Source organism: Galeopterus variegatus, unplaced genomic scaffold, assembly GCF_000696425.1.
Source record: "Galeopterus variegatus unplaced genomic scaffold, G_variegatus-3.0.2 Scaffold4386, whole genome shotgun sequence".
Taxonomy (NCBI): Eukaryota; Metazoa; Chordata; class Mammalia; order Dermoptera; family Cynocephalidae; genus Galeopterus; species Galeopterus variegatus.
Genome location: NW_007730497.1, coordinates 61,297 through 74,213, shown reverse-complemented (window position 1 = coordinate 74,213; position 12,917 = coordinate 61,297). Strand labels below are relative to the sequence as shown.

At 34.0% G+C, this 12,917-nt stretch overlaps 1 protein-coding gene across 2 annotated transcripts in view; it reads right to left on the bottom strand.

Moving 5' to 3' along the window:
- The window catches only part of BOLL (boule-like RNA-binding protein), a 48,579-nt gene that overhangs the window by 31,235 nt on the left and 4,427 nt on the right, over window positions 1-12,917 (bottom strand). For both annotated transcript variants that reach the window (XM_008587418.1, XM_008587419.1), the window contains exons 3-5: window positions 11,188-11,279; window positions 9,153-9,207; window positions 7,520-7,595 (exon numbers count right to left, since the gene is read on the bottom strand). In XM_008587418.1, the coding sequence (XP_008585640.1) occupies window positions 7,520-7,595; window positions 9,153-9,207; window positions 11,188-11,279 (223 nt within the window). The remainder of the gene's footprint in view (window positions 1-7,519; window positions 7,596-9,152; window positions 9,208-11,187; window positions 11,280-12,917) is intronic.

Sequence of the window (12,917 nt, the reverse complement as noted above, 5' to 3'; positions counted from 1 at the left end):
CCTGGCATTATTTGTCTGTAGAATTTAGAAAACATTATAAAAATAAAAATCTGGAATGTGTTTAGTCACTGAGGATGCTCAAAAATTAACATTATGAGAATCTCTGGAAAGACAATTTCTGATCTATAACTTCCTAAATATTAACTTAATATTTTGTGGCTTTCTTTGTCTCTCTCTATAAAGGAATTTAATGCTATAATAAGAGATGGATTGATTTTCTAAAAAACTACTAGCAAAGAAAGTTTAACGTGAAATTTAACCTTTCTTTTTGCTGTTGTGTTACTGCAACTCATGTAAGAAAGATGCTGACTATTAAGTGTGAGAATGGTATAAAAATGTATTTTTGTCAAAGTCCACAATAAAGTTCTAAATGTTAGAAACTTGAAAAGGAAATATAAAAACCTAGAAGTAGCATTAAGTAAGATGACAACACTGAAAACTGAAGTAGAAAAGGATTCTCATTAGGGGGTCTTTGCGTTTATAAAGTCTTAAGATTATTATTATTATTATTAGAATTATATATAATTTAGAGTTAGTTGAAGACTATAGACACTGTAGTAAAGTTCCTAAGATCTTAGCTACATCTTTTACTTGTAAAAGTTCAAAGATGGAGTTACCAGATCACTTCCTGCATTCAAAATTGACACATGCACTCAGATGTCAGGATGAAGGGATGTTTGCTTCAGGATGAACACAGGTGAAACTAAGAAAACAGGAGTGGTTGGCTGGGTGAAGAACACCCGGAAAGGCACTGTGACAGGCAAAGTCAAGGCCCTGAAGAGAAAGTCAATCCCACAAAGTCCTGTCTGATCAAGGATGGGAGTCCTAGTTCTCGCATTAACCGTATGGATTTTTCTAACCAACAAACCATCTCTAAACTTGAATACTATAACTTTAGTATTTAATACTAATGGAAGAGAAATAAAAACTGTAATGCTTACACTGCACAACAAACGCCATATATTCTTAAGTTTATATACTAGAATAATAGTAGTAGCAGAGTAGGATTAAAAAAGGGAACTTTCGGGCCGGCCCGGTGGCGCACTGGATAAGTGCGCCGCTTGGGAAGCGTGGCGGCGCTCCCGCCCGAGGGTTCGGATCCCACATACAGACCGGTTCCCGCTCACTGGCTGAGCGAGGCGTGGGGGCAACGCTGAGGGTTGCAATCCCGTTGCCGGTCCCCGGTCCGGTACGGGGGCAAAAAAAAAAAGGGAACTTTCTGTTCTGAAAGCTACAATGTTATATATGTTACGAAAAATGTGTGACACTGAAATAATTTTACTTAATCATATTTTTAACAAGGAAAAACATAGCATTCTAAGATTAAAATGTCATTACAGAATATTTAATATGAATATTCAACTTAAACTTGTCTCATGGAATCTTTAATTTCAATGAACATTACAACATACATGTGATTTGGCTAGACATAAAATAATAAAGTTAACCATTCAAAAATTATCTTTGGGTACTGTTGTCTGTAGTATATTCTAAAAACTTCCAAATAATAATCAGTGGTTACAAATTAATTTATGTGATGATCAATATAACAGTAAAATAACATCAACAAAGAGTTAATTTTTAAATTTCTGGTTAAATGTGAACATGATTCAGTACTTAGGTTGGGGCTACTTAGTGCTTTCTATGAACTATACACTCTGTATAGTAAGCATTTAGGCCAAGTGATGGCTGATAAGAAGTCACTATTTCAGTATAGCAAGCAGCAAGATTTTTATCAACAACCACCCACAATGGATATCCTATTATCCAGAAAAGGAACTTAGAGTCTAAATAATGATACTATTCCTCAAATTTGGACTATCATTTGGGGATCTTCTTATGCAAATGATAATTAAACAACAGAGTGTTTAAAGGGGAAGGTTCATTTCTATATCATAGAATTATAATATTGAGAAAAGGAAGAACTTTAATAGAAAATAGTGGGGAATTTCAAATATCGTTGGCATATATACTTCATTAGAACAATGGAGCACTTCATTAAAACAAAATTTTATGTGGAATTGAATACATAAAACAAGTTAAAAAAAAAAAAAGAGTTCAAAGATGATGAAGGCGTGAAGTTGGAGAAGATTCTACTTTCCTGAAGACATTTTGGTTCCACTCTGCAAATTCTTTGCGTCTACTATCAGCCAGCATTCACTCATGCTATGACTCTCTTTTATTCTCTACTCTCCTTTTGCTACAAAACTGTTGCTGTTGTAAGTCTTCATGTGGCTAGTCTGGGGTCCCCACCTCTTTTTCCAGGCCAAGTTATAAAACAAACAAACAAACAAAAATATATATATTTTTTGTCATGGAGGAGACTTTAAAAGTTACATAAGCCAAATTAGATTAAGTACTTGACCAGCATGGTTATATAAATTACTGGAACTGATAATGCTCCTTCCACTAAACCAGTGCTTCTCAAAATTTAACATACATTAGGATCATCTAGATGGCTTATTAAAATACAAATACCAGGGACCCATCTCCAAAGATTTTGATTCAGTAAGTCTGGGATAGGGCCTAAGAATTTGCATTTTGACAGCTCCCAAATGAAATGATGCTAACTATGCAAACCATACTTTGGCCCTGGCCTTCCACTTTAAGTACCACTACTACTTCTCAGTCTTTATATTTTCACTGTATTTGATCTAGTATTGTTACTGTTTATTTTAGTAGTTCTTAATCATATCTTTTTGAGAATATGACAGAAGCTGTAGACATTTTTCTCAGAAACATATTCAGTCAAAATATTGTACACAGTTCAGGAGGTTCATGGATTACCTCCAAAGATCATCAATGAACCATGGTCTATCTGTTAAGTAGATAAATTTTTTTCTTAAAGACATTTGTTCAGTGTCATGATCAGATTATTACACGTAGCAATCAACAGCATGGGTGCAAAGAAAAAAAATTCTACATTAAAACCCTTTGTTGGAATGCTTTACACTTTCCACAGAACAGAAACTAAAATAACCTGTTATACAATTAGTCACAAATACAGTCCTTGAGTTTTTTTGCCCATACACATGAGTATTGTCTAAAACATGTCTTCTTTGTAGCAGCTAGGTCCTGCCACCACTGTGCTTGGCTGAGTTCACAAATTAGTTGTAACCTGTAGCTTCGCTGTCACTTCTCTGGCTCTCCTCTACTGATAAGCTTTGTTTCCTGGAAGTTAATTAAAACATCCTGCCACTGCCATAGCTACTGCTGCTGCTGGAACCACCATAGCCATCTTGGTTTCATGGTCTGGCAAAGTATTGGCCTCCACCACCATAAGGGACAGAGCTTCTGTTTCCAAAATTTCCTCCCTTCATGGGTCCAAAATTTGAAGACAGATTTTTGTAACTGTCAAAATCATTGTAGCTTCCACCACCTCCAAAATTGCTCCCATTATTACCAAATCCATTATAGACATCCCCACTGCAACCATATACACCACCACCATGGCTGCCACCAACCATGACCACTAAAGTTTCCTCCACGACCAAAGTTTTCATTCCTACCAAAACCACCTCCACGACCACCACCAAAGTTTCCAGAACCACTTTGACTTCTTTGACTGGATGAAGCACTAGCCGTCTCTTGCTTCGACAGGGCTTTCCTTACTTCACAGTTGTGACTATTCACAGTATGGTATTTCTGAATGACAATCTGATCCACAGAGTCATGATCATCAAAGGTTACAAAAGCAAAGCCTTTCTTCTTGCTGCTGTCTTGGCCAGTCATGATTTCAACCACTTCAATTTTCCCATACTGTTCAAAGTAATCTATCAGGTGATGTTCTTCAGTGTCCTCTTTAATGCTACTAACAAAGATCTTTTTCACAGTTAAGTGGGCACCTGGTCTTTGAGAATCCTCTCTTGAGACAGCTCTCTTTGGTTCCACAACTCTTGCATCCACCTTGTGTGGCCTTGCATTCATGGCTGCATCCACCTCCTCCACAGTGGCATATGTGACAAACCCAAAGCCCCTGGAATGCTTGTTGTTTGGATCTCTCATTACCACACAGTCTGTGAGCATTCCCCATTGCTCAAAATGGCTCCTGAGACTCTCATCAGTTGTTTCAAAGCTCAACCCTCCGATGAAAAGTTTCTGTAGCTGTTCGGGTTCTTTAGGAGACTCTGACTTAGACATGATGGCAGTGGGAAGACTTTAAAGATGCTTCCTCAGCTGCATCCATGAATCGAAAGGGGTAAGCTAACGAATGTATCTCAGTAAATAAATAAATTTTAAGTGCCTGCGATTACAAGGCGTTAAACTAGGCCCTGGTGATACAGCAAAAAATAAAAAAAATTGAACACGGCATCGTCTCTATCCCCATAGAAGTTAGGTTCCGGTAGGGAAGACTGTCATTAGCTAATTTTATAATTAATTAAATATAATTTTAATAAATACACAGAGGTAATATAGGGTGTTATACTTGCTAGTATAGGATACTATACTAAAGATTTCAATTATTTTACATTTATAAAGTATACACAGTTTGAAAATATTTTCTCCCATTTGTAGCTTATCTTTTCACTTTGCTGATTGTTTCCTTTGCTGTGCAGAAGGTTTTTAGTTTGATATAATCCCATTTATTTATTTTTTCTATTTCAGGTCTTATATTTAAGTCTTTAATTGATTTTGAGTTGATTTTAGAATATGGTAAGAGGTATAGGTCCACTTTCATTTTTCTGCCTGTGGAAGTCCAGTTATCCCAGCACCATTTATTGAAGAGGCAGTCTTTTCCCCAATGTATGTTCTTGCTGCCTTTGTCAAAGATCAGTTGGCTGTAAGTACGTGGGTTGATTCCTGGGTTTTCTAATCTGTTCCATTGATCTGAGCGTCTGTTTTTATGCCAGTACCACACTGTTTTGGTTACAATAGCTTTGTAATATAATTTGAAATCAGGTAGTGTTATGCCTCTGGCTTTATTTTTTTTGCTTAGGATTGCTTTGGCTATTCAGGGTCTTTTGTTGTTCCATATGAATATTTGCAACAACATGGATGAGTCTGGAGAAAATTATGTTAAGTGAAATAAGCCAGAGAAAGAAACAGAAAGACTGCATGGTCTCACTCATAACTGACTGCTAGTAAGGGAGGGAGGGAGGGAGGGAGAGAGTGGGGAGGAAAGTAGGAAAGTAGGAAGGAATGAAGGAAAGAAAGAAAAGACCGCAGCAATATGTTGAACTTTCAGAAAGAGACTTTCCTAAGGAGGCTAGAGATGGGGGAGAGGGAGGGAGGGGATTTGGGAAGTGATAGGTTGGGAAAATGGCATAAAGAAATATCACAATTTGTAAGAATGAATATGCTAATAATAAAAATTTTTAAAAAGTATATATAAAATATCCATTTCTCTCTCTCTCTCTGGTGCTTTTGTGAGGAAATGATGTTTGAGGTAAGCTTTAAAGAATGAATGGGATGGCAAAGAGCATTCTAGGTAAAGAAAACAGTATATTGGACAGTCCTGAGAAGTATGATATGCTCTGAAACTGAGAGAAGGCTAGATGTCTAAAGCATGAAAAGATAAGGGAAGAATAGCTCAAAATAAGCTGAGAATAAGATGATAAGATGTACACTTCTAAAAGATCACTCTGGCTGCGTTGTGAAGAATGGATTGGAAGGTAACAAGATTGGATTCAAAGAGACCAGTTAGGAGCGTTTTCCAGTAGCCAAGGCAAGCAAAGTGGGTAGCTGGGACTAGGGTTTTGGTGATGGAGACGGAAAGTGACAAACTTGAGAAAAAATTAAGATAAGAATCACTTGTATTTTGTAAATGTACTTTTAATACCTATTTTTCTTTGCAGAAAAGCAAAAAGAGGTTGGAGTCATATAGTCTTGGATTTGAAGGCTAATGCTACCACTCACCATTTGGTTAAGTTACATAATCCTATACTTCTCAGATTTGGATATGGCATGGTATGCTAGGACATATGAAAAGACATAGGCTGAACATGGTGATTTTCCTGCAGAATCAGTTTTATTCAAACACTTGTTTTTTTGGGAAACATTTTTATATTCAAATAAACAAAACTATGGAACAGAGTGCAAATTGTGCATGAAGTTTTTACATAAACTATGAGACTTTAAAGAAAATTTGCAACTCTCATATGCCGCATTGTGTAAAGACCCACAGTATGCCAAGATTAACTCTCCTCTACCTTTAAGAGTATTTCAACAGAAACTTTTATTTTTTTTTTTGGTGGCTGGCTGATATGGGGATTTAAATCCTTGACCTTAGTGTTATAACACCACACTCTAACCAACTGAACTAACTGGCCAGCTCCAGCAGAAACTTTTTTAAAACAATGACTTTACCTTTCTAGGACTAAATTTTCTATTTACAAAAATAGAGCTAACAATATCTCATGGGTTGTTGTGAAGATTAAATGAAATAAGTGTAAACCCATAACAATGACTTGCACTGAACAGTTCCTAAAAAACTGTTTGTGTATTTGAAAGCATTCAGTGTAGTGCAGATTTATTTTCTATTTTAGCCGCAGGTGGGTCATAATATGACTTAGTATTTAGTACCTCCTGCTGGTGATAATGGGCTAAAGAACCATTACTATACATCACAGCTTAACTTTTGCAACTTAACAACAGTAGCTGAAAAATATTCAGCATTCGGCCATATTTAGTGCATTCCATTTTGTATTAACTTCCTGAAGACAAATCGATTATCTCCTAAATTAACAAATACTAAGTCAAAATTAAACTTAATATTTTTCAACTTCTAAATCAAAAAGCAGAACAGTCCAAATGAGCACAATCTAGAAATTTGTTAACAGATGTATAACTACCTGGTGTTTTAAACATCCCAGTAGACACTAGGATGTGGCTAAGGAAAAATAAGAAAAGTTAGTTACTAATTTTATGTGAAGTTTCTCCTTTTAGTCAAAGACTCAGAGATTTTAGTAAGTATTATAGGTAAAAAGTTAACTATAAAAAGTTAACTATTCTAATCTAATAAATGAGAAGAGTGAGAAAAAAAGAGTAGAGTTGAAAGAAAGCATTACAGAAATTTGAGGAAGGCACACACATAACTTAGCTAATTCCTAAAGCTTTAGGGATTATTCCCCCTGATAATTTTAACTCATGTGGTTAGGTGACAGTACATACCATGAAGCCAGTTTCTGATATTAGCTCTATATTTTCACTTTTAGTATATTTGCTCTAATTTTAAATTACTATTATAATTAGAAAAATTTTCTAATTAGTAATTCTAAATTACTTCTAATTACTTCTGTGATTTTAAATATTTTCATCATAAAATATTTTTCCTTTAAAGATGTAACTATATGGAATAATATACTTAATCATCATTATTTATGGTAATTTTTCACTAGCCCAAAAAACCCTAAGATATATTAATTTGTGGTAAGAAATATTTGTTTGAATGCCCACTTTTCTAAAGTAACTTTATTAGATAAAAGAAACATGATATTTTAATAAAGTTCTATAAAATTCTAATACTTCAAAAAAAAACCATGCAAAAATATTGAAAAATACATTAGTTCTCAATACATACGAGGGATCCCTACATGTTGTTTTCTTATCGCTGGACCAATGTTCAGTTTCTTATCCTTATAATTAAATTTTTCAGCCTAAAATAAAGAAAAAATATTTTATTATTTTGGCACTATTATTTATAAAACCAATCAGGAAAAACTATGAGAAGGAGAATTTTAAAAATTCAGACTATAACATTCTTTGAAAGCAGCAAGGGCAAAATCTTTGGATTAAAATAGATCTGGGTCTGAATCTTGGTCCCAATGCTCTGACTAATTCCTCATTTGTAATACAGTCAATTCTCATTATTCATGGATTCTGTATTTGTGAATTTGCTTATTTGCTAAAATTTATTTATGATACCCAAATCAATACTTATGGCGATTTCGAGGTTATTAGTGGACATCCACAGAGTGGAGAAAAATTTGAATAGTCTGACACACCTACGTTCCCAGCTGAGGTCAAAGAAGGTGATGCTCTTTCTTGTTTCAGTTCATATACTGTAGACAAGTGTTCTTTTTTTTTTTTTTTTGTCTTTTTCCGTGTCCGGCAACGGATTGCAACCCTCAGTGTCGGCCCCGTACCGGACCGGGACCGGCAATGGGATCGCAACCCTCGGTGTTGCCCCCGCGCCTCGCTCAGCCAGTGAGCGGGAACCGGTCTGTATGTGGGATCCGAACCCTCGGCGGGAGCGCCTCCGCACTTCCCAAGAGGCGCACTAGCGCAGTGCGCCACCGGGCCGGCCCCACAAGTGTTCTTTTTGCATTCTATTTAGAGCCATGTTTTTTGCGTTTTATGATTTTTGTTGGTGATTCTGCTATTTAAAATGGCCTCCACGTATAGTGCTGAAGTACTGGCTAGTGTTCCTAAGCACAAGACTGTCATATACCTTACAGAGAAAATATGTCAGATGTACTTAATTCAGGAATGAATTATTGGCTATGAGTTGAAGGTTAATGAATCAATAATATGGTGTCTTTAAACAGAAATACACATAAAAGGAGGTTATGTATTGATTGATGACAATATTTTTACCAGAGGTTATCGGGAACCTCACCCTGTATTTCTCCTCGGAACAGCAGTTTAGTATTTGCTCTGTTGGTGGTGACTTTATAGACCATAACTAACATGAATAACAAGAATCGACTATTTGATTTTAAGAATATACAATTAAAATTCTTTTTTTCCAAAAAAAATTTAAATGTTACATTTGCCATAATTTAAAGTTACTATACTGAACTGCAGGCTATAGGCTTTTTCTATGAATGCTCTTACTTTATATAAAGTTTTCCATAGGAGGGAAATAAACTCAGATCATCTCACTCTAGGAATCCGTGTTTGTACTGGTTTTTAGGAATTCAAAACGCTATTAACATTTCACAAAAGATAAATCCCCAAGTTCTTAATTTAAGCAAATAAAGGAAAAATTATATTACAACTTCCCAGCCATACTCATGTAAGGATTTGAAATTTGTTCTTCTGCAGATAAATTTTCTTGGAGACCAAAGCCACTCTTAAGAAGCACATAAGTTAAGATTTTTTTTTGCAATTGATCACTGTACTGGAACTCTACTATAAAATAAACACCTTAAAAGACTAGTTTCAAAGAAAGAAGTTCCAAAAATGAAGTTAAATACACCAAAAGGTCTTACCTCTTGTAAAATTTTTTGTGCATCTTCTTGTGTTTCAAAAGTGACGAAACCATATCTAAATAAATGCATTAATGTTACTAATTAATTTTTTTCTTAGAATATTTCATTAGTTATGTTAAAATTTTTAAAATTTTTGTGTTTTAAGAATTGGCCACTGTAGGAGTAAGTATCTTTCTATGCTGCACCAGCATGGGAATCCTAGAAGAATCATTCACAGTTTAACACTGTCATCTCCTCTTAGAATCAGAGACTAAAAGTAAAAAAAGAAACCAGGGATCTTGAAACAGTTTCAGCCCTGAGCTAACTATATGTAAGAAAGAAAAGCATGAGATTCACCTTCTAGCTTAAAAACTGGAATGCAATGAACTTCAGTCCAGAGCAATAATCTCCTTTTAAAGTAATAGAGGTTTGGCTTAAACAGAGGAATCAAAGTAGAAAAAAAACTTTGAAAATTAAAAATTTCAACACAGTAAAATTTCCTATATTGATAAATGATTATACAAATGTATTACTTTATTATTAGTAGTACATATACAAGGGTACTTCAAAAAAGTTCATGGAGAGATTTGTATTATCTTTTAATTCTATTTTTCCATGAACTTTTTGAAGTATCCTCGTAAACTGATGTAATTATTAGTATATTTCCCAAACAATATCAAATAAACATATGTACAACCCAGATTTTAAATCTGCTTTTCATATATGGCCATTACCTTCAAGTACAACTCATATAATGTTCAAGATACAAATACAAAAACATGATGTATACTATGTCCAAAAAGTCAAAATAGGTAGAGGAAAAAAAAATACCAAAAGAGATAAAAAAAAGTATATCTCCCAAAGCATAATACCTATTTAGATAATTTAAGCAAAGTCTTTTGAGTAAGGCTAGATATCTTGACCAACTTCTTCTTCACTTCATATTTACTGTATCATACATAAAGCTTCTTTTTTAACAAAGGAATTTTTCTCTATCTGTTTGCCCAAACATTAAATAAGAATTAAGGAATTATTGTTATACTAAATTTTTTGGTAGAACAAAACACCACCCAGTGGAGAAGGCATAAAGTACAGTTCACATTTCCATGTGTGTCTAGCAATGATAAAAAGTTGATATTACCAAAATATTGCAAATTCTGTTAGCCACACAAAAGAGGTATAATCTCACTTTATCTTAACATTGTTTGGCAGTCTGAGGAAGTATCTCCTATGTTTGAAAATAACCTCTATGTAGAATCCTGTCTCTTCCAGAGTACCCACTATTATACTTACATGTTGTTTCTCACTAATACTATTTTCTATCCACCACATTGGTTCCTTCTTTATGCATATAAATAATATTATGTCTTGCCTCTCTTTCAAGAAAACAAACACATCCTTCGTTGATCTCCACTGCCTTATATATTTTCTTTTAAGTTTGCTGTAAAACTCCTTAAATGAGTACACTATTCAAATTACCTTTTTCTTTTCTGAAATTTGGCTTTTGTACACATAATAATTCACTGAAATAGCTCTACATATTTCTAGACACAGTCTACTGCTTTCTTCTCAATTTAATTCTCCTTAACATGGCAATTAGAAATCATTCTTAGAGTTGTATTTCTCATATTAGTCCCCTAATTAGGTCTCTGAGACAAAACCTACAGACATTCCTTGGGGTCAGCTGTTTTCAAATAAAACTTTCTATAGTCTAAAGCAGGAATACAAGTCCAAAAAAATCCAATTCTTTTAGCTTCTGTTTCCTTAGTTACTGTACACTTGCTACATTAAGTTTTGCTGCCTAACACTGAATGGTTCCTCAGCCTATGCAAGAATAACATTTCAACAAATTAAGGAATATTATAGTGTCCTCCTTCTTTCAAATATACACAAACATACACTTGAAAGAAATAGAAGATCAAAAGGTAGGAAGAAAGAAGAAGGCAAGAAATTCTTTGTTGAAAAAATGGAATCAAATTAAATTAGCACATAAAAATCTAGTAATCCAATAAAAATACAGTTGTTAATTCTATATACTGTCTATAGTGATACTAACCCTTTGGACACTCCGGCTCTGTCACTGACAATCTTCACTTCTTTTACAGACCCATACTGGGAAAAAAATTTTCTTAAATCATTTTCATTTGTCTAATAGCATAAAAAGAAAACATTAAAAAACATTTTTTAATTGCTGAAAGACGAAACAATTCTTATGCTTGTTTGGAAACAGAAAAAGTTATAAACAATAATATGAATGAAGTCTGCCGCTCATCACCAAAACAATGCATGAAATCATTAGATTATTAAAATAAATATACTTTGCTTTATGCAGTAGATATGTTGTTAAACTATTATACATCAATCTTTTTTTTTCCTGGCAGCTGGCTGGTATGGGGTTCTGAACCCATGACCTAGCTGGCCAGTTTTTAAAAAAAGAATTTGGATTAGGCATGCTATAATCATAGTAAGGGTGCAGTAATTGGCTCTTGTGGCTTAGAGAGGCCGACAGTCATGGCAGTGGAACTAGGTTATGTTGGCCTACACCAGTCACTCTATTTTAGTTAGCATAGTCTCCAGGAACAGTTGGATCTTAGGAAAGGATATATTTCAAAAAGTACTTGAATTCAACCTGGAATAACAATGGAGTGACTACAAGATTAAAGTTATTAGACATTTTGTACTCAATATATATTTCAGTTAAATAGACATTATGATGATATTAAAAATAAAAATTTGAACCATAATTAGGCTTGTACAAGACAGCTCTAAGGATGGTTTTGGTATATCTGGGTTAAACTGAAATAGTCTGATAATAGACTTATATCACCTTTTCCCAGAGTATTCACACTAAATTCATTGCAACTTCATTTTCTGGTTCAGCTGTAACTGCCTTTAAGAGTAACTTTAAATGTGCCTAGGGAAAAAAAAATGTCTTTTTCTATGTGGGAAAAAGACGTGCCTTCTAGTGGAGCCTTTTGATTTCAATTGCTACCTCACTACTTATATACTCTATTCATTTTTAGTTGGTAACAAAATCTGCTAAACTGGCTGACAAATACTAAAGTTAATCTAATAATCGAATGCCTTTTATTTCAATAAACACAAAATGGAATCAATGCTACAATAAGAATTGTTATTAGAGATTTGAAAACAAATGAATTCAAATTATTCTCCAGAAGAAGAATCATTAGCTCAAACTTGCAGCTCCACTTCTTCATTGAAAAGTAAGGTGACAGAAAGTCAAGATGATTAAACATTAAGAGGGATAGTCTGTAGGCTTCTAAAAATAAGAGATTGAAAAAGTCTGAGATTGCTTGTTACTACAGTAAACTATTTCCTTGTGGAATTTAGCAATGGTTTTGAAAAAAGTATTAAGTATGAGGTCTCCTTTAGGGAACCTTAGCAGTTACCCTAACGCTATGGCTGTATTGTAACAATGGCCTCCAAAGTTCACACTGTAGCTGATGGGCTTCAGTAACCTAGAATAATCTGGCCATGCAAATGGTTATATTTATTGATGACTTATTTTCAAAAAATATACTAAGCTATTGTAATATAAATGAATTATGAACAAGAATACTCAAATTGAATATATCTGGTTAGCCATTAATATTTTCCATAGACAAATAAACTTTTTAAAAATAAAAATTTTATAAGAAATAATTTTTCTTTATTTTTAGTGAAACAATTACATACTTGCTTAAAGCTCATTATTTTGGCAAATACACTAAGTATAACATTTCTGTTGGGCAGTTAAAAAGTGACCCACCCAAATTGTGACAGATT